General features: G+C 43.7%; 1 protein-coding gene across 6 annotated transcripts; it reads left to right on the top strand.

Moving 5' to 3' along the window:
• Positions 1–329: 329 nt before the first annotated feature.
• Positions 330–27,928, top strand: LOC139389401 (RILP-like protein 1). Of its 6 annotated transcripts, none has more exons than XM_071136128.1 (8): positions 330–836; positions 5,654–5,801; positions 17,410–17,528; positions 17,751–18,026; positions 18,292–18,572; positions 21,579–21,677; positions 26,178–26,265; positions 26,879–27,928. In XM_071136128.1, exons 1-8 carry the CDS (start codon positions 549–551, stop codon positions 26,882–26,884), a joined length of 1,305 nt encoding a protein of 434 aa, XP_070992229.1. In that variant the 5' UTR covers positions 330–548; the 3' UTR covers positions 26,885–27,928. The 6 variants fall into 6 exon arrangements, with proteins under 6 accessions (XP_070992229.1, XP_070992230.1, XP_070992234.1 ...); XM_071136133.1 differs by having other exon boundaries at positions 347–836; positions 18,376–18,572; XM_071136129.1 differs by lacking the exon at positions 26,178–26,265 and having other exon boundaries at positions 333–836.
• Positions 27,929–27,952: the final 24 nt, after the last annotated feature.

Here is a 27,952-nt window from a genome sequence, read left to right on the forward strand (position 1 = left end):
CTGACTGGTTTTCTGATCCACGCCCTACCTTTTTTTTAAAGGTATCTGTCACCAACAGATGCATATCTGTATTCCCAGTCATGTAAAATTCATAGATAAGGGCCTAATGCATTTATTTCAATTGACTAATTCCTTATATGAACTGTAACTCAATAAAATCTTTCAAAATGTTGCATGTTGCTTTTATATTTTTTTAAAGTCTTTATTCACTTTCATATTAACATTGGACAAGAACGATTCATTCAGAGAGGATAGAAAGAAGAAAAACTTAATGACCTGAAAGTGCCAGTCACACAAGTACACTTCAGCAGGAGAACCAAGAATAACTTGACATGCGCAGTGGGCTACACAGGACGTTCATAGTTCGTGATAGGTATTGGATTGCACTCTGGGGAATCTGGAAGTTGAGAATTAGGCCTACATTTAAAGAGTTGTAAAAATATCGGAAAGAATAGCTATAAGAAGTAGGCCTAGATCGTACTACAAACGTTACACAATAATAACTGTCAGATAACTGTCCTTGTTGATTTCGGAGGGGAGAAACAGACATGGAAGACTTCGGAACACCCCTGGACAAAAACGCTACGGAGTTAACCGTTATGGACGTCTATGACATTGCCGCGGTTGTGGGACAAGAGTTTGAACGCATTATCGATCAGTTTGGATGCGAGGCTTCACTGCGGCTAATGCCCAAAGTGGTCCGGGTTCTGGAAGTTCTAGAGGTGCTGGTCACCCGAAACAATATCAACCCAGAGACGGAGGAGCTACGGCGTGAGCTGGACAGGTTGCGAATGGAACGGAATGACAGATTGAAGAAAGAGCAGCTACATCAAAAGGTGTGTTTACCGAAATATTTAGCTCACGTGTGCAACACGAAGAGTAGCCTACTACACCAAGTATGGGCTTTTCATGACATTCCTCTGCTCTCTGACACTCGGTGTCACATTGCGCAAGAGCATGTTGACAAAAGTTACGTAAGAAATGTTTTACACATGCTGGAGCCACACTGCACCAAATACCCTGGTTTCAGACTCTTAATTATCCTTACTACTCTAAAGACTAACCACTTCCATGCCAGTCGGGAGAATGTAGATGTTTAATCTGAACACTCAAAAGCTTTTTTCTCCACCGACAGTTGGGTAAGGGAACTAACTAACTGTAGGTTGTTACAGCCCCCACCCTCTTGTCAGACTCCATACATAAAGTGTACAACATAAGACAAAAGTAAAAAATTAAATATACACCGAATAAATTGCAAGCACTAACAGTGCAATACACATTTATAAAAAACAAATACACAATATCAATACATGTATCACCATAAACGATATAAAGGGAAGAAAAGATAAGGGGGTAATGTTCCGTGTGTGTTTATGTAACGGTGGGTCGGTGCAAAAAGTTTTGAGAAACAGGTGTGAAGAGTTCATAAAGTCTGGTCAAATAAAATAAGTTTGATTTGTCACATACTTCGTAAACAACTGGTGTAGACTAACAGTTAAATGCTTACTGGTCCAAAAATGCAGAGTTAAAAAAAGAAATAGTGACACGAATAACAATAAGTAGAAATAACATGGCTATAATATATAGGGAGTACCAGTATCAAGTCGATGTGCAGGGGTACGAGGTAATTGAGGTAGCTAGTATGTACATGTAGTAGGGGTGACGTGACAAGGCAAAAGGATAGATTAACAGCAGCAGTATATGTGGTAATTGAAAGCTTGTGCGTGTGAGTGGCGGCAGTATGCATGTGTGTGCGTGTTAAGTGTGTGTGGGCATCTGTAGTGTGTGTGTGCATGGAGTCAGAACAAGAGAGTTGCAGGTAGTCCGCGTAGCCATTTAATTAGCTATTTAGCAGCCTTGTTTAGTAGACTTAAGGCTTGGGGCTAGAAGCTGTTCAGGGTCCTGTTGGTTCTAGTCTTGGTGCACTGGTACCACTTTATGTGCAGTAGCAGAGAGTACAGTCTATGGCTTGGGTGGCTGCAGTCAGAATTATTTTGGGGCTTTCCTCTAACACCGCCTGGTATAGAGGTCCTGGATGGCAGGGAGCTCGGCTCCAGTAAAGTACTGGGCCATACTCGCCACCCTTTGTAGCGCCTTGTGGTCGGGTGCCTTGTAGTTAGTTGCCTGTCAAGCGGTGATGCAGCCAGTCAAAATGCTCTCAACGGTGCAGCTGTAGAGCTGAGGGCCAGAGACAAATCTTTTCAGCCTCCTGAGGGGGCCGAGGTGCACTACAGAGGGTAGGTAGTATGTACGGACCAGTACATCACTGGGGCCAAGCTTCCTGCCATCCAGGACCTCTATACCAAGCAGTGTCAGAGGAAGGCCCTAAAATCATATTTAAAGCATTGTTAGTTAAGGATTTGTAAGTAAGCATTTCACTGTAAGGTGATGATGCAATACCTGTTGTATTCAGCGCATGTGGCAAATAGAATTTGATTTGCAGTTGATTACGGTTTATTGTACAATCAGATGTTTTGGGTAGGGCTGCGGTGGACGTGGACTGTTGCTCCGGTTTTCATTCTGATGGAGATTTTTTGTCCCCGTAAGCACGCTTGGCCCTTCTCTGGTCTGCTGATGCAATCAGGTCCTCAAACTCAGGGGAGTGTCAGGGTGGAGAAGTTTGAAAAGATCTGGGTCTGTCTCCACATCAGACATCATGTCTTCAGCTGCCCCCACAAATCGCTGCTCCTCTTTAGCAGAGAGTTCTTTTGACCGACTGGCCAGAGCCTATGAAATTACAGAAGACAATAAGTTATTCTACTCAATAAAGAAACAGTCTTGAACCCTGGAATCTCAACAACAGCAAAAAGCTGAAGAAGCAATCACTAAAAGCTGTGGAACCAGTCTCAACTTGCATCTGAGGAGTCAGTGTTTAAAAATATATATATATTTCACCTTTAATTAACCAGGTAGGCAAGTTGAGAACAAGTTCTCATTTACAATTGCGACATGGCCAAGATAAAGCAAAGCAGTTGAACACATACAACAACACAGAGTTACACATGGAGTAAAACAAACATACAGTCAATAATACAGTAGAAACAAGTCTATATACGATGTGAGCAAATAAGGTGAGATAAGGGAGGTAAAGGCAAAAAAAAAAGGCCATGGTGGCAAAGTAAATACAATATAGCAAGTAAAACACAGGAATGGTAGATTTTCAGTGGAAGAATGCAAAGTAGAAATAAAAATAATAGGGTGCATAGGAGCAAAATAAATACAGTAGGGAAAGAGGTAGTTGTTTGGGCTAAATTATAGATGGGCTATGTACAGGTGCAGTAATCTGTGAGCTGCTCTGACAGCTGGTGCTTAAAGCTAGTGAGGAAGATAAGTGTTTCCAGTTTCAGAGATATTTGTAGTTCGTTCCAGTCATTGGCAGCAGAGAACTGGAAGGAGAGGCGGAAGGAGAGTGGTGTATTAGCAATGGTTATATGCATCAAAATCCTTGAGAAAATTGTAAGATGTAGAATTATGTTACAGTCAGTCCATCTATGTCTTTATGAGACTACTCACCTTCAAAATCTGCTCCACTCTTCATCTATGCACCTTAATCTCAGCTGACTGATCAGGAGACCCAGTACACAGGCGTTGTGCAGACTTCCTGAGCCATGACAAAGAAAAAACATGAAATTAAGTTTATGCATGATATTCACACCTATTTCATGTAACATATATGAGAATGCTAAGATAACTTCCATACAATTTACGGAGAGCTCATTCTGTCTTGCTGGATAACGCCCATCGCTCGTTCCAGTGCAGGCGTTGAAGCACTCTGTTGTAGCTGCTGCTGTTGGAATAGTTGAGCTACTTGTGTCATCAGCCTTTCATTCATATAAGCCACCATGTTGTAGTCCGCCATTTGATTTAGCCTGGCCATGAATCCATGCTCTTGTTTGGTGATGCATCGTTTCCTTGCACGAAGAGACGCATTGGCGTCTATGGGAGAGCCACCACTTAAGTTGACCACAACTGTTAACAATTTTTTTCAATGGTAAACGGCCAGAGTAAGACCTCTTCATTTGTCCGCCATCTTTTTCAACCAGTCTTTTTAGCTTGGCATTTAATCAACGACACCTTTGTTTTATGTGCAATTATGCAGAATTAAAAAGTTAAAGATGCTATACCTTTGTGTATGTATTTATGTATGTACAGTTGAAGTCAGAAGTTTATATACACTTAGCTTGGAGTCATTAAAACTCGTTTTTCAACCACTCCACAAATTTCTTGTTAACAAACTATAGTTTTGGCAAGTCGGTTAGGACATCTACTTTGTGCATGACACACGTAATTTTTCCAACAATTGTTTACAGACAGATTATTTCACTTATAATTCACTGTATCACAATTCCAGTGGGTCAGAATTTTACATACACTAAGTTGACTGTGCCTTTAAACAGCTTGGAAAATTCCAGAAAATTATGTCATGGCTTTAAAAGCTTCTCATAAGCTAATTGACATCATTTGAGTCAATTGGAGGGGTACCTGTGGATGTATTTCAAGGCCTACCTTCAAACTCAGTGCCTCTTTGCTTGACATCATGGGAAAATCAAAAGAAATCAGCCAAGACCTCAGAAAATAATTGTAGACCTCCACATGTCTAGTTCATCCTTGGGAGCAATTTCCAAATGCCTGAAGGTACCACTTTCATCTGTACAAACAATAGTACGCAAGTATAAACACCATGGGACCGCTAAGGAAGGAGACGCGTTCTGTCTCCTAGAGACGAACAAACTTAGGTGCGAAAAGTGCAAATCAATCCCAGAACAACAGCAAAGGACCGTGTGAAGATGCTGGAGGAAACGGGTACAAAAGTATCTATATCCACAGTAAAACGAGTCCTATATCGACATAACCTGAAAGGCCGCTCAGCAAGGAAGAAGCCACTACACCAAAACCGCCATAAAAAAGCCAGACTCGTTTGCAACTGCACATGGGGACAAAGATCGTACTTTTTGGAGAAATGTTCTCTGGTCTGATGAAACAAAAATAGAACTGTTTGGCCATAATGGCCATCGTTATGTTTGGAGGAAAAAGGGGGAGGCTTGCAACCCGAAGAACACCATTAAAACCGTGAAGCACGGGGGTGGCAGCATCATGTTGTGGGGGTGCTTTGCTGCAGGAGGGACTGGTGCACTTCACAAAATAGATGGCATCATGATGGAAAATGATGTGGATATATTGAAGCAGCATCTCAAGACATCAGTCAGGAAGTTAAAGCTTGGTCGCAAATGGGTCTTCCAAATGGACAATATCCCCAGGTACACTCAGGTAGACCAGCTCTGTCAGGAGGAATGGGCCAAAATTCACCCAATTTATTGTGGGAAGCTTGTGGAACGCTACCCGACACGTTGACCCAAGTTAAACATTTTAAAGGCAATGCTACCAAATACTAATTGAGTGTATGTAAACCTCTGACCCACTGGGAATGTGATGAAAGAAATCAAATCTGAAATAAATCACTCTCTACTATTATTCTGACATTTCTTAAAATAAAGTAGTGATCCTAACTAAGACGGGGAATTTTTACTAGGATTAAATGTCAGGAATTGTGAATAACTGAGTTTAAATGTATTTGGCTAAGGTTTATGTAAACTTCCAACTTCAACTGTGTCTGTGTGTGTGTGTGCGTGCGTGCGGTTGACGCATCCCCCAGGAGTTGGAGCTGGTGGAAGACGTGTGGAGAGGGGAGGCCCAAGACCTGCTGTCTCAGATCACACAACTGCAGGTGGAGAATAAGAGCCTTCGGAAGAGCCTGTCCCTAAAAGACTCACCTGTGACTGAGGACCTACAGAGACAGGAGGGTATGTGCAGCACAGAGTGGTATTTAGCAGCAACGTGGTCTCAGAGCATTTCGTATTATTCTTTAAGTAAATCTGAGACTCCTAGTCAGTTGTACAACTGAATGCATTCAACTGAAATGTGTCTTCCGCATTTAACCCTCTGAATCAGAGAGGTGCTGGGGGCTGCCTTAATCGACATCCACGTCTTAGGCGCCCGGGGAACAGTAGGTTAACTGCCTTGCTCAGGGGCATAATTTAGTATGATATGTCACATTTCTCGATCATCCATTTAATTTTTTTATTTTTTCACCTTTATTTAATCAGGTTGGCCAGTTGAGAACAAGTTCTCATTTACAATTGCGACCTGGCCAAGATAAAGCAAATCAGTGTGACACAAACAACAACACAGAGTTACACATGGAATAAACAAATGTACAGTCAATAACACAATAGAAAAATCTATATTCAGTGTGTGCAAATGTAATAAGATTAAGATTAAGATTAAATAGGCCATAGTGGCAAAATAATTACAATTTAGCAATTAAACACTGTAGTGATAGATGTGCAGGAGATGAATGTGCAAGTTGAGATACTGGGGTGCAAAGGAGCAAAAAAAAAAAAAAAAAATATGGGGATGAGGTAGTTGGGTGGGTTTTTACAGATGGGCTGTGTACAGGTGCAATGATCGGTAAGCTGCTCTGACCACTAATGATAGTTAGTGAGGGAGATGTAAGTCTCCAGCTTCAGGGATTTTTGCAATTCGTTCCAGTCATTGGCAGCAGAGAACTGGAAGGAAAGGCGGCCAAAGGACGAGTTGGCTTTGGGGATGACCAGTGAGATATACCTGCTGGAGCACGTGCTACGGGTGGGTGCTGCTATGGTGACCAGTGAGCTGACAAAGGGCAGGGCTTTACCTAGCAAAGACTTATAGATGACCTGGAGCCAGTGGGTTTGGGGATGAATATGAAGTGAGGGCCAGCCAACGAGAGCATACAGGTCGCAGTGGTGGGTAGTATATGGGGCTTTGGTGACAAAACAGATGCCACTGTGATAGACTACATCCAATTTGCTGAGTAGAGTGTTGGAGGCTACTTTGTAAATGACATCACCGAAGTCAAGGATCGGTAGGATAGTCAGTTTTACCAGGGTATGCTTGGCAGCATGAGTGAAGGATGCTTTGTTGCAGAATAGGAGCCGATTCTAGATTTAATTTTGGATTGAAGATGCTTAATGTGAGTCTGGAAGGAGAGTTTACAGTCTAACCAGACACCTAGATATTTGTAGTTGTCCACATATTCAAAATCAGATCCGTCCAGAGTAGTGATGCTAGACGGGCAGACGGGTGCGAGCAGCGATCGGTTGAAGAGCATGCATTTAGTTTTACTTGCATTTAAGAGCAGTTGGAGGCCATGGAAGGAGTGTTGTATGGCATTGAAGCTCATCTGGAAGTTTGTTAACACAATGTCCAAAGAAGGGCCAGAAGTATACAGAATGGTGTCGTCTGCATAGTGGTGGATCAGAGAATCACCAGCAGAAAGAGCGACATCATTGATGTATACAGAGAAAAGAGTAGGCCTGAGAATTGAACCTTGTGGCACCCCCATAGAGACTGCCAGAGGTCCAGATAACAGTTTGACACAGTTTGACACTCCAATTTGACACACTGAACTCTGAGAAGTAGTTGGTGAACCAGGCGAGGCAGTCATTAGATAAACTAAGGCTATTGAGTCTGCCTATAAGATTGCGTTGATTGACAGAGTCGAAAGCTTTGTCCAGATCGATGAAGACGGGTGCACAGTACTGTCTTTTATCTATGGCGGTTATGATGTCGTTTAGGACCTTGAGCGTGGCTTAGGTGAACCCATGACCAGCTCAGAAACCAGATTACATAGTGGAGAAGGTACGGTGGGATTCGAAATGGTCGGTGATCTGTTTTGTTAATTTGGCATTCTAAGACTTTAGAAAGGCAGGGCAGTATGGATATAGGTCTAACAGTTTGGATCTAGAGTGTCTCCCCCTTTGAAGAGGGGAATGACCGCGGCCGCTTTTCAATCTTTAGGGATCTCAGACGATACGAAACAGAGGTTGAACAGGTTAGTAATAGGGGTTGCAACAATTGTAGCGGATCATTTTAGAAAGAGATGGACTAGTCTTGCCCAGCTGATTTGTAGGGGTCCAGATTTTGCAACTCTTTCAGAACATCAGCTATCTGGTTTTGGGTGAAGGAGAAATGGGGAGGCTTGGGCAAGTTGCTGTGGGAGGTGCAGAGCTGTTGACCGGGGTAGGGGTAGCCAGGTGGAAAGCATGGCCAGCCGTAGAAAAATGATTATTGACATTCTTGATTATCGTAGATTTATCGGTGGTGACAGTGTTTCCTAGCTTCAGTGCAGTGGGCAGCTGGGAGGAGGAGCTGTTATTCTCCATGGACTTTACAGTTCCCAGAACCTTTTGGAGTTTGCTACAGGATGCAAATTTCTGTTTGAAAAAGCTAGCCTTTGCTTTCCTAACTGCTTGTGTACATTGGTTCCTAACTTCCCTGAAAAGTTGCATATCGCGGGGGCTATTCGATGCTAATGCAGTATGCCCCACAGGATGTTTTTGTGCTGGTCATGGGCAGGCAAGTGTGGAGTGAATCAAGGGCTATATTTGTTCTTATTTTTACATTGTTTGAATGGGGCATGCTTATTTAAGATGGTGAGGAAGCACTTTTAGAGAATAACCAGGCATCCTCTACAGATGGAATGAGGTCAAAATCCTTCCAGGGTACCCGGGCCAGGTCGATTTAGAAAGGCCTGCTCGCTGAAGTGTTTTAGGGAGCGTTTGACAGTAATGAGGGGTGGTCGTTTGACCGCGGACCCATTACGGACACAGGCAATGAAGACCGCAGAGGTGTATTTAGAGGGCAAGTTGATCAGGATGATATCTATGAGGTCTCCCGTGTTTACACATTTAGGGTTGTATCTGGTAGGTTCCTTGATAATTTGTGTGAGATTGAGGGCATTTAGCTTAGATTGTAGGATGGCTGGGGTGTTAAGCATATCACAGTTTAGGTCACCTAACAGTACAAATTCTGAAGATAAATGGGGGGCAATTAATTCACATATGGTGTCCAGGGCACAGCTGGGGGCTGAGGCGGGTCTATAACAGGAGACAACAGTGAGAGACTGATTTCTGGAAAGGTGGATTTTTAAAAGTAGAAGCTCAAACTGTTTGGGCACAGACCTGGATAGCATGACAGAACTCTGCAGGCGATCTCTGCAGTAGATTGAAACTCCACCCCCTTTGGCAGTTCTAACTTGGTGGAAAATGTTGTAGTTGGGGATGGAAATTTCAGAATTTTTGGTGGCCTTCCTAAGCTAGGATTCAGACACGGCTAGGACATCAGGGTTGGCAGAGTGTGCTAAAGCAGTGAATAAATCAAACTTAGGGAGGCGGCTTCTGATGTTAACATGCATGAAAGCAATTATTTTACGGTTACAGAAATCAACAAAAGATAGCGCCTGGGGAATAGGTGTGGAACTGGGGGCTACAGGGCCTGGGTTAACCTCTACATCACCAGAGGAACAGAGGAGGAGTGGGGAAAAGGGTACAGCTAAAGGCTTTAAGAACTGGTCGTCTAGTGTGTTGGGGACAGAGAATAAAAGGAGCAGATTTCTGGGCATGGTTGAATAGATTCAGGGTATAACGTACAGACAAGGGTATGGTAGGATGTGAGTACAGTGGAGGTAAACCTTGGCGTTGAGTGACAATGAGAGCAGTTTTGTCTCTGGAGGCACCAGTTAAGCCAGGTGAGGTATCCGCATGTGTGTGGGGTGGGACAAAAGAGCTATCTAAGGCATTTTGAGCGGGCCTGAGGGCTCTACAGTGAAATAAAACAGTAAGATCTAGCCAAGACAGCAGTAGACAAGGCATATTGGCATTAGAGAGAGGCATAAAGCAAACACAGGTTGATCAGGAGAGCTAAGCCAACAACGGGTAAATGTCGATGAATGGGCAGAGCGGGTTAGTTAGGTACATACAGGACCTGAGTTTGAGGCTGGGGCTGACAGGTAAACAAAATGTACTGTGTTATTGAAACAGTCCAGGGGGCGTCAGCTGTGTAGCTGAGTGATCATAGGGTCAAAAGAGCAGCAATAGGTGAGTCAGGGTGGCGTTTGGTAGTCACTACTACGCTAGGCGAGCAGGGGACACAGCGTTCAGAAAAGCTAGTGGGCCGGGGCAAGTAGATGGTTCTTCGGCGACATCCTAACATGTTCGCTTGTTGATTCGTCTGTATACCAGTTGTGATGGATCGGCGGGGCTCCGTGTCGGCAGTAAAAGGGTCCAGGCCAATTGGCAAAATCGGTATTGTAGCCCAAGAATTGGCCTAAGGACCTCTTCGGCTAGCCGAGAGATGGGCCTAGCTCGAGGCTAGCTCTAGGCTAACTGTTTCTTGCTTTGGGACAGAGATGTTAGCCAGGAGTAGCCACTCGGATAGTGGCTCTACTGATCCACAGAGGACCACTTATGATATTTTAACAGTAGTCATAGTGATTAGCAACTTGACAAGTCAATGTCATTTAGGGTGATTTAATTGTGCACTCCTACAATTAAACTCAAATGCCTCATAACAAGGTATATGTTTTGAGTGCAGAAGATCTGAGGTGATGTGTTATTGGTGTGTAACAGACAGAGCCGAAGAACATACACTACAGAAAGTATAGCATTGCTGGCAACACAGGGTCTCTGATCACCATGTCAGTGGCAAGAACACCTGAATTTCCAGCTGCATCTAAATCCAGTAGGAAGACGTGGTCAGGTGATGCACCATAAGTGGAACTGATTTATACATTGAAGTGTCATTCGACCTACATGCTACCAGGTGCCTCTGGAAGATGCGTGTACCTCAGCAACCTGGAGAGCAGTGGGAAGACCGGGAATAAATATTAAATGACATGACTTGGAGAATCTATCCACTACCACCAGAATAGTGGTGAAACCATCAGAAGGGGAAGATCAGTAACAAAGTCAATGGATAGATGGGACCAAGGTCGCAGAGGCACGGGAAGTGGCAGGAGCTTCTCTGTTGAAGCATTCCGGGGGGACTTAGTTTGAGCACACTCGGAACAGGAGTTGATATACCGCCTAACATCCTGCACCAAGGTGGGCCACCAGTATTTCTCGGTGATGGAATGGATGGTGCAAAACTATTTGGATGTCCAGCAACGACAGCTGTGTGTGCCCAGGTCAGCAGCCGATCCCTTATCCCTGTGGGAACGTAGATGCGTGCGGGAGGACAATTCCGGGATGCGGGCTCCCTCTCTAGAGCCTGGCAGATGTCCACATCAACATCCCAAACCACTGGACCCACGACTCTGGAGGAGGGGATTATGGGTGCCTTCTGGCCAGGAGTCTCTCCCGAATTGTAGATACGGGACAGGGCATCGGCCTTGATGTTCTTAAAACCTGGGCGATAGGTCAGCGTGAAGTCGAATCTGGTGAAGAAGAGGGCCCACCTGGGTTGGCGCGTATGTACTCAAGGTTCCGATGGTTGGTGAGGATGACGAATGGTTCCTTGGCACCCTCCAGCCAGTGTCTCCACTCCTAATGCCAACTTCACCGCCACGAGCTCCCGATCGCCGACGTCGTAATTCCTCTCTGCGGGGGACAGTTAATTGGATTAGGAAGCACAAGGATACAATTTTAGTGGGTCCCCCTGTCTTTGTGACAAAACTGCCCCCACACCCACATCCGATGCATCTACCTCAACCACAAAAGGTAGCGTGGGATCTGGGTGTTTTAGCAAGGGGGCGAAGGTGAAACGCCCCTTGAGGAGACAAAAGGCCTTGTCGGCTGCTGGAGACCAAACCAACCTATGAGGCCCACCCTTGAGGAGAGAGGGGCGGCGACAACACTGAAGTTCCTGATGAAGCAGCGGTAAAAGTTGGCTAACCCCAAAAACCGTTGTAACCCCTTGATAGTGGTTGGGACTGGCCATGACCTTACCACATCTACCTTCTTGTCCTCCATCCTCACTCCCTGCAGGCTGATTTGGTAGCCCAAGAAGGAGACAGCCCTCTGGTGGAATTGGTACTTCTCTGCCTTGACGAACAGGTGGTTAGCCAAGAGGCATTCCAGGACTGCTCGAACGTGAGTGATGTGATCCTCCAGGTTGGTCAAGAAGATCAGGATGTCATCGATGTACAAACACCTGACGTCCGAGCATGTCCCTGAACACCTCGTTGACAAATTCCTGGAACACTGACGGAGCGTTGGCTAAGCCAAAGGGCATAACCAATTAATTGTAGTGACCAGACATCGTGCTGAACGCAGTCTACCACTCATCCCCTCCTGGATGCGAATGAGATTATAGGCACTCCACAGGTCCAGTTTGGTGAAGAACAGGGCCACGCGGAGCTGCTCGATGGCTGACGGCACCAGCGGAAGAGGGTAACGATACTTTGTGGTGATGTCATTGAGTCCAATGACATCACCACGATTGGTAATCGATACAAGGGCGTAATCCACCCTCTTTCTTGGCCACGAAGAAGAAACCAGCTGATGCAGGGGATGTGGACCTGCGGATGAAACCCTGTTGGAGCACCTCTTGAATGTAGTCCTCCATGGCCTGGGTCTCAGCCTCTGAGAGAGGGTAGATGCGTCTGCGCTGAGGTGTATCACCGGAAAACAGGTCAATGGCATAGTCCCAGGGGCGATGAGGAAGGCAACAGGTGGTGAGGGTCTTGGAGAATACCTCCCTTAGATCCTGATATTCCTCCGGGATGTTGGGAAGGAGACCAAAACGCAATAACAATACCAACTGGTGAGTGAACCTGGGAGAGTGACATATAAAGAGGAGGAAATTATATAGGTAATGGAGTCCAGGTTTGAATCATAATGAATCACAGGTGTGCGTAGTGATGAGTGCCAGGTGTGCGTAATGATGAATCCCAGGACCGGGGGTTAGTTACTTCCGGCGCCGACAGAGATGGCCGCCTCGCTTCGCGTTCCTAGGAAACTATGCAGTTTTTTTATTTTTTATTACGTGTTATTTCTTACATTGGTACCCCAGGTAATCGTAGGTTTCATTACATACAGTCGGGAAGAACTACTGAATATAAGAGCAACGTCAACTCACCATCAGTACGACCAGGAATATGACTTTCCCGAAGCGGATCCTGTGTTCTGCCTTTCACCCAGGACAACGGAATGGATCCCAGCCTGTGACCCAAAACAAAGATGTCGTAAAAGAGGGAAACGAAGCGGTCTTCTGGTCAGGCTCCGGAGACGGGCACATCGCGAACCACTCCCTAGCATACTTCTCGCCAATGTCCAGTCTCTTGACAACAAGGTTGATGAAATCCGAGCAAGGGTAGCATTCCAGAGGGACATCAGAGACTGTAACGTTCTTTGCTTCACGGAAACATGGCTCACTCGAGAGACGCTAATGGAATCGGTGCAGCCAGCTGGTTTCTTCACGCATCGCGCCGACAGAAACAAACATCTTTCTGGTAAGAAGGGCGGGGGCGTATGCTTATGGTTAACGAGACGTGGTGTGGTCACAACAACATACAGGAACTCAAGTCCTTCTGTTCACCTGATTTAGAATTCCTCACAATCAAATGTCGACCACATTATCTACCAAGGGAATTCTCTTCGATTATAATCACAGCCGTATATATTCTCCCCCAAGCAGACACATCGATGGCTCTGAACGAACTTTATTTGACTCTTTGCAAACTGGAAACCACATATCCTGAGGCTGCATTCATTGTAGCTGGGGATTTTAACAAGGCTAATCTGAAAACAAGACTCCCTAAATTGTATCAGCATATCGATTGCGCAACCAGGGCTGGTAAAACCTTGGATCATTGCTATTCTAACTTCCGCAACGCATATAAGGCCCTCCCCTGCCCTCCTTTCAGAAAAGCTGACCACGACTCCATTTTGTTGCTCCCTGCCTACAGACAGAAGCTAAAACAAGAAGCTCCCGCGCTCAGGTCTGTTCAACGCTGGTCCGACCAATCTGATTCCACACTTCAAGACTGCTTCCATCACGTGGACTGGGACATGTTCCGCACTGCGTCCAACAACAACATTGACGAATACGCTGATTCGGTGAGCGAGTTCATTAGAAAGTGCATTGAAGATGTCGTTCCCATAGCAACGATTAAAACATTCCCAAGCGTGAAACTGAAAGCGCGAACCACTGCTTTTAACCAGGGCAAGGTGACCGGAAACATGACCGAATACAAACAGTGTAGCTATTCCCTCCGCAAGGCAATCAAACAAGCTAAGCGTCAGTATAGAGACAAAGTAGAGTCGCAATTCAACGGCTCAGACACGAGGTATGTGGCAGGGTCTACAGTCAATCACGGATTACAAAAAGAAAACCAGCCCCGTCACGGACCAGGATGTCTTGCTCCCAGGCAGACTAAATAACTTTTTTGCCCGCTTTGAGGACAATACTCCTTCACTGCAGCCGACGTGAGTAAAACAATTTTTTATTTTTATTTTTAATTTGACCCCTTTTTCTCCCCAATTTCGTAGTATCCAATTGTTGTAGTAGCTACTATCTTGTCTCATCGCTACAACTCCCGTACGGGCTCGGGAGAGACGAAGGTTGAAAGTCATGCATCCTCCGATACACAACCAACCAAGCCGCTGCTTCTTTAACACAGCGCACATCCAACCCAAAAGCCAGCCGCACCAATGCGCCGGAGGAAACACCGTGCACCTGGCCACCTTGGCTAGCGTACACTGCGCCCAGCCCGCCACAGGAGTCGCTGGTGCGCGATGAGACAAGGACACCCCTACCGACCAAGCCCTCCCTAACCCGGGCGACGCTAGGCCAATTGTGCGTCGCCCCACGGACCTCCCGGTCGCGGCCGGTTACGACAGAGCCTGGGCGCGAACCCAGGACTCTGATGGCACAGCTGGCGCTGCGTACAGCGCCCTTAACCACTGCGCCACCCGGGAGGCCTAGGTGAGTAAAACATTTAAATGTGTTAACCCTCGCAAGGCTGCAGGCCCAGACGGCATCCCCAGCCGCGGCCTCAGAGCATGCGCAGACCAGGCGCAGACCAGCTGGCTGGTGTGTTTACGGACATATTCAATCAATCTTTATCCCAGTCTGCTGTTCCCACATGCTTCAAGAGGGCCACCATTGTCCCTGTTCCCAAGAAAGCTAAGGTAACTGAGCTAAACGACTACCGCCCCGTAGCACTCACTTCCTTCATCATGAAGTGCTTTGAGAGACTAGTCAAGCACCATATCACCTCCACCCTACCTGACACCCTAGACCCACTCCAATTTGCTTACCGCCCAAATAGGTCCACAGACGATGCAATCTCAACCACACTGCACACTGCCCTAATCCATCTGGACAAGAGGAATACCTATGTGAGAATGCTGTTCATCGACTACAGCTCAGCATTTAACACCATAGTACCCTCCAAACTCGTCATCAAGCTCGAGACCCTGGGTCTCGACCCCGCCCTGTGCAACTGGGTACTGGACTCCCTGACGGGCCGCCCCCAGGTGGTGAGGGTAGGTAGCAACATCTCCACCCCGCTGACCCTCAACACTGGGGCCCCACAAGGGTGCGTTCTGAGCCCTCTCCTGTACTCCCTGTTCACCCACCACTGCGTGGCCATACACGCCTCCAACTCAATCATAAAGTTTGCGGACGACACTACAGTGGTAGGCTTGATTACCAACAACGATGAGACGGCCTACAGGGAGGAGGTGAGGGCCCTCGGAGTGTGGTGTCAGGAAAATAACCTCACACTCAACGTCAACAAAACTAAGGAGATGATTATGGACTTCAGGAAAGCTGCTCCGCCCACAACCGTAAGGCTCTCCAGAGGGTAGTGAGGTCTGCACAACGCATCACCGGGGGCAAACTACCTGCCCTCCAGGACACCTACACCACCCGATGTCACAGGAAGGCCATAAAGATCATCAAGGACAACAACCACCCGAGCCACTGCCTGTTCACCCTGCTATCATCCAAAAGGCGAGGTCAGTACAGGTGCATCAAAGCAGGGACCGAGAGACTGAAAAACAGCTTATATCTCAAGGCCATCAGAACTCCAGCCACTTTAATAATGGGAATTGATGGAAATTGATGTAAAATATATCACTAGCCACTTTAAACAATGATACTTAATATAATGTTTACATACCCTACATTACTCATCTCATATGTATATGTATATACTGTACTCTATATCATCTACTGCATCTTTATGTAATACATGTATCACTAGCCACTTTAAACTATGCCACTTTGTTTACATACCCTACATTACTCATCTCATATGTATATGTATATACTGTACTCTATATCATCTACTGCATCTTTATGTAATACATGTATCACTAGCCACTTTAAACTATGCCCCTTTGTTTACATACTCATCTCATATGTGTATACTGTACTCGATACCATCTACTGCATCTTGCCTATGCCGTTCTGTACCATCACTCATTCATATATCTTTATGTACATATTCTTTATCCCTTTATGTGTATAAGGTAGTAGTTTTGGAATTGTTAGGTTAGATTACTCGTTGGTTATTACTGCATTGTCGGAACTAGAAGCACAAGCATTTCGCTACACTTGCATAAACATCTGCTAACATGTGTATGTGACAAATAAATGTAACTTGAATTTGATTTGATTTGATTTAGTACTCTAGCGACGTCGGAGGGGAGGAGCAGACGTGACAATCAATAGTGAAGAAGCAACCCCGGGATGCTGGCCTTCTAGGCAGAGTTGCAAAGAAAAAGCCATTTCTCAGACTGGTCAATAAAAATAAAAGATTAAGATGGGCAAAAGAACACAGACACTGGACAGAGGATCTCTGCCTAGAAGGTCAGCATCCCGGAGTCACCTCTTCACTGTTGAGAACTGTGTTTTGCTGGTACTATTTAATGAAGCTGCCAGTTGAGGACTTGAGGCGTCTCTTTCTCAAACTAGACACTAATGTACTTGTCCCCTTGCTCAGTTGTGCACCGGGGCCTCCCAATCCTCTTTCTATTCTAGTTACAGCCCGTTTGCTATGTTCTGTGAAGGGAGTAGTACCCAGCGTTGTACAAGATCTTCAGTTTCGCATGGAATAGCCTTCATTTCTCAGAACAGGAACAGACTGATGAGTTTCAGAAGAAAGTTATTTGTTTCTGGCCATTTTGAGCCTGTAATCGAACCCACAAATGCTGATGCTCAACTAGTCTAAAGAAGGCCAGTTGTATTGCTTCTTTAATTAGAACAACAGTTGTCAGCTGTGCTAACATAACTGCAAAAGGGTTTTCTAATGATCAATTTGCCTTTTAAAATGATAAACTTGGATTAGCTAACACAACGTGCCATTGGAACACAGGAGTGATGGTTGCTGATAATGGGTCTCTGTACCCCATGTAGATATTCTATTAAAAATCAGCAGTTTCCAGCTACAATGGTAATTTCACATTTTCATTAACCATGTCTACACTGTATTTCTGATCAATTTGATGTTATTTTATTGGACAAGAATGTGCTTTTCTTTCATAAACAAGGACATTTCAAAGTGACCCCAAACTTCTGAACGGTAGTGTATGTTTATGTATTAATGCCTGTGTGGGCTGTATGTGTGTATATCTTGGACAGATGTGTCAGAGAGAGAGTGTCAGGTGATGAAGAAGCTAAAGAAGGTGGTAGACAAACAGAGGGATGAGATCCGGGATAAGGACCATGAGCTGAACCTCAAGAACGAGGACCTGGAGGCGGTGAGGCTTGTCTCTTTTCATCTAGTAGCATTCCACACTCCCTGAACTACATAACACATCCCTCCTAGGCTTCCTACTGTCTGTAGCCTAATGCTTCAGCACATAGATGTCTCGTCTTGCCTGAGGAGGACAACCACTTCCACCAACAATCTGGACACTGTTTCCATCAGTTCATTACAGATAAATGGGTAGGATTAAACGGACTCCTTCCTCCCCTTATAGCTTCAGCTGCAGCAGCACCATCTGATGAAGATCAACCTGGACCTGCGACACAGGATCAGTGTGGTAGAGGCACAGGGCAAGGCAGTGATCCAACAGAAGGCTGAGCTGGAGGCTATGTCCCAGGCGCGCCAGCAGGAGCTCGGGGCCCTGCGTCGGGAGGTGGCAAGGCTGAAGGAGGAGCGCAAAGAGTGGGAGCTGGACATGAAGAGGTCAGCCGAGGAGGAACCATCCCCCTCAAAGTCTGTGATGACAGTGCTTACACCAGTATCGGCCAAGGTAACCACAGCTACAACCCCCTACCTGATCAAGTCCATTACATTTCTCTTTAAGACACCATTACATATCTGTACGCTTCACCTTATAGAGTTAAGATTATACCCAAATGACAGGGTTTTAAGTTCCCTATTGACAAGAACACAATAACATGACATCCACCCAAGGAGGGTCAGTCAACCTTGTAGATTAGCCATTGAGTATCATTGCCACTGCTCACAAAGCCTGTCATAGCACTGTAAGTGACCGTGCTATTTCCCAAATCCAGTCCTTGGTACTAGCATCAGCAGCCTCCATCGTACACAATTCTTTTTGGGCGGAATGCAGAAGTGACCATGAATTCCTGGCACAGTGCTTTGAGTCAGAAGAGAGCCCTCCTGTCCTCTCGCTGTGTGACAAGGACCAGGAGGAGGAACCTGATGTCCTGGACCAGAAGGAGTCCGACAGGCCCCACTTCACCCTCGAGGAGCTACGGGACGTCCTGAAGGAGAGGAACGAACTCAAAGCTCAAGTGTTCATGCTGAGAGAGGAGCTCATCTATTACAAAAGGTTACATGATATGAAATCTGCTATGTGAAAAAACAAAGTGAATAAAAACATTTCAAAAAAATAATAACCTGGAGTTGAGGGACTAGGGATTTATCATCACTTTTTAATACCCCTTCAACTGAATCTTATGTTATTACTATACTGAACAAAAATATAAGCGCAACATGCAATAATTTAAAAGATTTTACTGAGTTACGGTTCATATAAGGAAATCAGTCAATTGAAATAAATGAATTAGACCCTAATCTATGGTTTTCACATGACTGGGAATACAGATATGCATCTGTTGGTCACAGATACCTTAAAAAAAGGTAGGGGCGTGGATCAGAAAACCAGTCACTATCTGGTGTGACTGCCATTTGCCTCATGCAGTGTGATCTCCTTCGCATTGATTTGAGCAGGCTGTTGATTGTGGACTGTTGTCCCACTCCTCTTCAATGGCTGTGCGAAGTTGCTGGATATTGGCCGGACCTGGAACATGCTGTCATACATGTCGATCCAGAGCATCCCAAACACGCTCAACGGGTGACAGTCTGAGTATGCAGGCCATGGAAGAACTGGATCATTTTCAGCTTCCAGGAATTGTGTACAAGTCCTTGCAACATGGGGCCATGCACTATCATGCTGAAACATGAGGTGATGGCAGTAGATGAATGGCACGACAATGGGCCCCAGTATCTCGTCACGGTATCTCTGTTGATTGAAATTGGCAATCGATTAAATGCAATTGTGTTCATTGTCCAACGTTTATGCCTGCCCAAACCATAACCCCCCCGCCACCATGGAGCACTCTGTTCACAACTTTGACATCGGCAATCTGCTCGCCAACACGATACCATACATGTGATCTGCGGTTGTGAGGCTGGTTGGACGTACTGCCAAATTCTTTAAAATGACGTTGGAGTTGGCTTATGGTAGAGAAATTAACATTGAATTCTCTGGCAACATTCCTAGAGTCAGCATGCCAATTGCACAATCCCTGAACTTGAGACATCTGTGGCATTGTGTTATGTGACAAAACTGCACAATTTAAAGTGGCCTTTTATTGTCCCCAGCACAAGGTGCAGTGGTGCACCTGTGTAATGGTTATTCTGTTTAATCAGCTTCTTGATATGCCACACCTGTCAGGTGGATGGATTATCTTAACAAAGGATAAATGCTCACTAACCGGAAAAAAACACATTTGTGCACAAAATTTGAGAAAAAAGCTTATTCTGCATATGGAACATTTCTGGGATCTTTTATTTCAGCTCATGAAACATGGTAACAACACTTTACATGTCGCATTTATATTTTTGTTCAGTGCACATGTATAGTTGAAGTCGGAAGTTTCAACCTCTCCACAAATTTCTTGTTAACAAACTATAGTTTTGGAAAGTCGGTTAGGACATCTACTTTGTGCATGACACAAGTCATTTTTTCAACAATTGTTTACAGACAGACTATTTCACTTATAATTCACTGTATCACAATTCCAGTGGGTCTGAAGTTCACATACACTAAATTGACTCTGCCTTTAAACAGCTTGGAAAATTACAGAAAATGATGTCATGGCTTTAGAAGCTTCTGATTGGCTAATTGACATCATATGACTCAATTGGAGGTGTACTTGTGGATGTATTTCAAGGCCAACCTTCAAACTCAGTGCCTCTTTGCTTGACATCATGGGAAAATCTAAAGAAATCAGCCAAGATCTCAGAAAAAAAATTGTAGACCTCCACAAGTCTGGTTCATCCATGGGAGCAATTTCCAAATGCCTGAAGGTACCACGTTCATCTGTACAGACAATAGTACGCAAGTATAAACACCATGGGACCACACAGCCGTCATACCGCTCAGGAAGGAGACGCGTTCTGTCTCCTAGAGATGAACGTACTTTGGTGCGAAAAGTGCAAATCAATCCCAGAACAACAGCAAAGGACCGTGTGAAGATGCTGGAGGAAACAGTTACAAAAGTATCTATATCCACAGTAAAACAAGTCCTATATCGACATAACCTAAAAGGCCGCTCAGCAAGGAAGAAGCCGCTGCTCCAAAACCACCATAAAAAGGCCAGACTCTGGTTTGCCACTGCACATGGGGACAAAGATCGTGCTTTTTGGAGAAATGTTCTCTGGTCTGATAAAACAAATATAGAAATGTTTGGCCATAATGACCATTGTTATGTTTGGAGGGAAAAGGGGGAGGCTTGCAAGCCGAAGAACACCATCCCAACCGTGAAGCACAGGGGTGGCAGCATCATGTTGTGGTGGTGCTTTGCTGCAGGAGGGACGGGGTGCACTTTACAAAATAGATGGCATCATGAGGACAGAAAATTAAGTGGATATATTGAAGCAACATCTCAAGACGTTAGTCAGGAAGTTAAAGCTTGGTCGCAAATGGGTCTTGCAAATGGACAATGACCCCAGGCATACTTCCAAAGTTGTGGCAAAATGGCTTAAGAACAACAAAGTCACGGTATTGGAGTGGCCATCACAAAGCCCTGACCTCAATCCCATAGAAAATTTGTGGGCAGAACTGAAAAAGCGTTTGCGAGCAAGGAGGCCTACAAACCTGACTCAGTTACACCAGCTCTGTCAGGAGGAATGGGCCAAAACTCACCCAACTTATTGTGGGAAGCTTGTGGAAGGCTACCTGAAACATTTGACCTAAGTTAAACAATTTAAAGGCAATGCTACCAAATACTAATTGAGTGTATGTAAACTTCTGACCCACTGGGAATGTGATGAAAGAAATAAAAACTGAAATCATTCTCTCTACTATTATTCTGACATTTCACATTCTTAAAATAAAGTGGTGATCCTAACTGATCTAAGACAGGGAATCTTTACAAGGATTAAATGTCAGGAATTGTAGTTTAAATGTATTTGGCTAAGGAGTATGTAAACTTCTGACTTCAACTGTATATTTACTAATGATGTTGCATCCCACTATCCTTTTCATTTGTTGCATTTGCTCATAATACAAGTCCACATTCTTTAAATTAATCCCTTCTCCCTGCCTCAGTGAGGAGTTGGAGAATGAGATATACGGCATCAACTTGGATCCATCACTTCAGTCACAGCCTGCAGCCACTGAACAGCCTGACTCAGGAATCAAACGTCTGTAAGTACTGAGGCCCACTAGACCTACGCCAAAACTCCTCAGCTACCCCACTCCATCTCTCTTGATGGTATGTGCTCAGGCCACACACATATAGGTGCACAGCCTATCATTCCCACAATCTCTGACATTTTCAAACAAGGTTGTCACTAACCACGTTTCCATCTAGTTTTTATGCAAGTAAAGTCATCATGACAGCTGTGATTGAAACAGGACTTTTCGGTCATAATAAATAATGGTAATGTAGACAAATAATTTGTTTCTTTCGAAATGGTGGGATCTTTTTGTGTCTGTAAAATTAATTATGCAAGAAATGGCGTTGGAAATGCCTTTGGTTCTCCCACTACGACTCGAGAAACCAGGCAGATTAAATAAATTAACTTCACAGGGTGGTGAAAGTGCAAGGTGATCTTGATGCTCCTTTCCAGTAAATATCGAGGTTCTTATTCTGGTGACATGATTGATGCTTGACTACCGTTTTTGACAATTTTTTGGTATTTTTATTTAACCTTTATTTTGACAGGGAAGACATTGAGACCTAGGTCTATTTTCCAAATGTACCCTGTATAATACAATATAAAATACACATTAAACACAAAATATACACACTACATGACCAAAAGCACAAAAATGTACAGTTGGCTCTATGCATTGGGGCAGGTAGTGTTCTCCTCTCATCGTGAACCGTGATTCATCACTCCTGAGAATGCGTTTCCACTGCTCCATAGTTCAATGGTGTCAAGCTTTACACCACTCCAGCCGACACTTGGCATTGCGCATGGTGTTCTTAGACTTGTGTCCGGCTGCTCGGTCATGGAAACCCATTTCAGGAGGCTCCCGACTCAATTATTTTGCTGATGTTGCTTCCAGAGGCAGTTTGGAACTCTGTAGTGAGTGTTGCAACCGAGGACAGATTATTTTCTCATGCTACGGGCTTCACTTGTGTGGTTTAACCACTTTGCGGCTGAGCCTTTGTTGCTCCGAGACATTTCCACTTCACAATAACAACACTTACAGTTGACGGAACGCTCTAGCAGAAATTTGACGAACTGACTTGTTGGAAAGGTGGCATCTTATGACGGTGCCTCGTTGAAAGTCACTGAGCTCTTTAGTACGGGCCATTCAACTGCCAACGTTTGTCTACATACGTTTGCATGGCTGTGTGCTCGATTTTACACACCTGTCAGCAATGGGTGTGGCTGAAATGGCCGAATTCACTCATTTGAAGGGGTGTCAATTAGAGGTCGACCGATTAATCGTAATGGCCGATTAATTAGGGCCGATTTCAAGTTTTCATAACAATTGGAAATCTGTATTTTTGGACACCGATTTGGACGATTTTTCTTTTTTTTTAACTAGGCAAGTCAGTTAAGAACACATTCTTATTTTAAATGACTGCCCAGGAACAGTGTGTTAACTGCCTTGTTCAGGGACAAAACGACAGATTTTTACCTTGTCAGCTCAGGGATTCAATCTTACAACCTTACAGTTAACTAACATTAGTCCAACACTCTAACCACCTGCCTCTCATTGCACTCCACGAGGAGTTTACCTGTTACGCGAATGCAGTAAGAAGCCAAGGTAAGTTGTTAGCTAGCATTAAACTTATCTTATAAAAAACAATCAATCATAATCACTAGTTAACTACACATGGTTGATGATATTACTAGTTTATCTAGCATGTCCTGCGTTGCATATAATTGATGCGGTGCGCATTCGCAGAAAAAGGACTGTCGTTGCTCCAACGTGTACCTAACCATAAACATCAATGCCTTTCTTAAAATCAAAACACAGAAGTATATATTTTTAAACCTGCGTATTTAGCTAAAATAAATCCAGGTTAGCAGGCAATATTAACCAGGTGAAATTGTGTCACTTCTCTTGCATTCATTGCACGCAGTGTCAGGGTGGGTATATGCGATAATAATAAACGTTTTGTTTTCGAAACTGTAGTTTCCGGATTCGACCATATTAAAACCTCTTGAAGCTAGGGGGCACTATTTTTATGATGACAATTATACCGGATCCGGGATGGGTGGTTCAGAGAGGTTAATGACCAAAGGCTCGTATTTCTGTGTGTTATTATGTTATAATTAAGTCTATTATTTGATAGAGCAGTCTGACTGAGCGATGATAGGCAGCAGCCGGCTCGTAAGCATTCATTCAAACAGCACCTTCGTGCGTTTTGCCAGCAGCTCTTCGCAATGCTTCAAGCATTGAGCTGTTTATGACTTCAAGCCTATCATCTCCCAAAATTAGGCTGGTGTAACTGATGTGAAATGGTTAGCTTGTGTGCGGGGTGCGCGCTAATAGCGTTTCAAACGCCACTTGCTCTGAGACTTGGAGTAGTTGTTCCCCTTGCTCTGCATGGGTAACACTGCTTCGAGGGTGGCTGTTGTCGATGTGTTCCTGGTTCGAGCCCAGGTAGGAGTGAGGAGAGGGACGGAAGCTATACTGTCACACTGGCAATACTAAAGTGCCTATAAGAACATCCAATAGTCAAAGGTATATGAAATACAAATGGTATAGAGAGAAAAAGTCCTATAATTCCTATAATAACTACAACCTAAAACTTCTTACTTGGGAATATTGAAGACTCATGTTAAAAGGAACCACCAGCTTTCATATGTTCTGAGCAAGGAACTTAAACGTTAGCTTTTTTACATGGCACATATTGCACTTTTACTTTCTTATCCAACACTGTGCTTTTGAATTATTTAAACCAAATAGAACATGTTTCATTATTTGAGGCTAAATTGATTTTTATTGATGTATTATATTAAGTAGAAATAGGTGTTCACTTATTATTGTAATTGTCATTATTACAAATACATTTTTAAAAATCTGCCTTTTTGTCCTCCAATAATCGGTATCGGTATCTGCGTTGAAAAATCAGAATGGTCGACCTCTAGTGTCAAAATACTTTTGTATATATTGTGTAAATATATACACACACATTAGAATACAAACACACAAATAAAACAACACAAATCACCCAGAAAAACGGTTCATAAGAATATTCTTGCTCTTATCCATAATAATCTCATCATGTAGACAAGCCTACCTGCACTATATCTGTGAGCTGTTGGCTAGAATGCACGTGCCAAGACCAGAGTAGGAACATTTGCAATTTAACACAACAGTTTTTGTGACAAAACTATCGGTAGAGTTGAAAATTGTGATGGAAACATATTGAACTTTAGATTTGTATTCGGTACATGAAAATACACACTTATTTTTATCCTCAAGTTAGTTTGGTGGAAACACCACTGTTGGGAAAATGTGCATATTATCTTCATGCGGACTCTAGAATATTCACATAAAAATATTTCTAATTGGGTGGAAACCTAGCTATTAACCAGGTTTTGATCCAACCTTTTTAATGTAAGTGAAGTACATGTTGGATAGAAAATGTTTATGACAGGCCTGATGGTAACAAATTGTCGGTAAACTTCCAAAATCTCGACAAAATACAATAGACAAGGTGGGATCTTTTTGTGTCGGTAAAATGTATTATGGGAGAAATGTTAGTGGAAACGCTTTTATGCGCCAATATTGGTATAATAACTATCATATCAAAGTAAACTTGGAGTCAAGCGATGACGTGTGGTCCTCCCACTATGAGCAGTCCGTTTATTAGGATACAGATGAGTTATTAAATTATTATGAACTTCACAGGGTAGTGAAAGAGCTTGATGCTCCTTTACAATAAATATTGAGGGTCTTACTCTGGTGACATGATCATCGATGCTTGGCTGCCTTTTGTCAAATCTTGGTCTTTTGTCCATGATAATCTCCTCATGTAGGAAATACGAGCACTATCTGCGAGCTGTTGGCTAGAGCGCACGTGCCAATACCAGAGTACACACAGACTCGCTAAATAACACATTTTTGTTTGAGAATCCATCAGTACAGTTGAAAATGCGATGGAAACCCATTTAACTTTTATTTTTTATTCGGTACATGGGAATTTAAACGCAAAATGTATTTATGTGCACTACATCGTCACGTAAATACTTTTATCACCAACAAGTACATTTGATGGAAATACATGTCTGGTGGGAAAATTGTTTTTATGCGGATTTTAGAATATTCGCATGACAATTGGATGGAAACCTACCTTTTATATATGTATGTCTCTGACCAATATGCTTGCGTGAGCACTAAAACAAATAATGACAAATTAATTTCCACAATGCTTGTTTGGGAATGTTATATTTGTAGAAGGACCAGGTTGAACGGATAAAGTTTCCGCACCATTCTGTGACTTTTTCCAACTACCATAATAATGTATTTAAGGTAATTTACAAATAATTGTGAAGAGAAGAAAAATGACCACTCCATAAATAAATAGTTTATTATTAATTATTTAAGTAGCTTACTTCGTCTAGATGTGGCTTGCCTCCTTTGCCAATCTGGGTGCTGCGAAGAAGTCACTTTGCACCAAAACTCGGACTACTTTTTTTCCCGCTTATGTCTCTTCATCTGTACTTCTTTGGACAGGATATTCACTGCAGTAATGCCGATGGTAGCAGCAGGGTTGATTGCAGACGATCCAACGTTACAGCCGATCAGACGACTTATGTCCTGTGTATGAACTTTTACATTTATTTCATCTCTTTTTGTGATGTCATTGTTGGTGAGCCAAGCACCGTCACTGTGCCAAAGCCCCTCCACGCCTGTCATCTCAAATGCAATACTTCCTTGTGATCATGTGTGCATGATGTGGGAGTATTCTTATTGGCTGATCATGTGTAGACCTTGAACCAGCTCATCATAGAAGATGCCACAATCATTAAAAATGGTCACCTCTTTTGCCAATATACTAATCCAGCAACTCACTATTACATGTACAAATCCACATATGCATGAGTTAGGATTTTTTCATAGCATGGATATTCACGGTTGACAGCTCTTCATTTGTTGAATAAAGTGGAGTGACTAACTATGTTACCCTCTGACAGGGCAAACCTTATGCACTTCCCCAACCTTTTGTTTAGCACTTTTCCTCATGCATGCTCTCATTCTGCTTTTGTCCTCACTCTGAGAACTCAATGTTCTCACTCACTCTTCATGAATAATCTGAAGTGTAACCAATGTATTTTATTGATGTATTTTAGTAGTAGCATTGTCATGGCTTTTTTTTCTTTTTTTTTTGCATGGTGTAACCTAAATTCTTAATTTCTCTCATTGTACCTATCCAGGTTTAGCATCTTCTCTGGAGAAAAGAGGCGACCAGAGGAAGTGATTTGTTATTTGCACGCAGAGCAGGCTCAGGAGGCACTGAAGCATCCATAACCAGGGACCTACACTGAATGCACAAAACATTAGGAACACCTGCTCTTTCATGACAGACTGACCAGGTGAATCCAATTGAAATCTATAATCCCTTATTGATGTCACCTGTTAAATCCACTTCAATCAGTGTAGATGAAGGGGAGGAGACACATTAAAGAAGGATTTTTAAGCCTTGAGACAATTGAGACATGAATTGTTTATGTGTGCCATTCAGAGGGTGAATTGACAAGACATAATATTTATTTGCCTTTTGAACGGGGTAGGGTAGTTGGTGTCAGGTCCATCAGTTTGAGTGTGTCAAGAACTGCAACGCTGCTGGGTTTTACCATGCTCAACAGTTTACTGTGTGTATCAAGAATGGTCCACTGCCCCAAAGAACATCCAGCCAACTTTACAACTGTGGGAAGCACTGGAGTCAACATGGGCAAAATCCCTGTGAATGCTTGACACCCTGCAGTCCATTGAAGCTATTCAGAGGGCAATAAGGGGGTACAACTCAATATTAGGAAGGTGTTCCTAATGTTTTATACACTGAGTGTATAATGTCCCATGCTGGTGGTCTCCAAGTAAAAACATGAAGAGCTTCATGCCAAGAGGGATTGTCAGGACAAAGTTGTTTTGTGGGGACAATGGAGAGATGGATTCAGGAGAGAATAATGTGCAATCTGAGAGAGATCCTGTGCCTTTTGAATTCATTTTTAGTTGTGCAGACTATGGTGCTTTATACTAGCAATAAGTATTAGTGTAACTTCAGAGATTGCTCACATGTTTATTTTAACTATAAAAGCAAACTTATACCAAGTCTGATGAGGCCCCAAGTAAGAGAAAATATATTGAAGGCATTTTGACGTGATATAACTATCGGCCATATTTAAATTGTATTTATGTGAAGATTTTATTTTGACTATGCTGCACTTGAGTTTCCTAGTGTCTGAATAAAAAGCTGGCATATTGTTGACTATCTGTGATGTGAATATGTT

Source organism: Oncorhynchus clarkii, chromosome 30 (genome assembly GCF_045791955.1).
Source record: "Oncorhynchus clarkii lewisi isolate Uvic-CL-2024 chromosome 30, UVic_Ocla_1.0, whole genome shotgun sequence".
Taxonomy (NCBI): domain Eukaryota; kingdom Metazoa; phylum Chordata; class Actinopteri; order Salmoniformes; family Salmonidae; genus Oncorhynchus; species Oncorhynchus clarkii.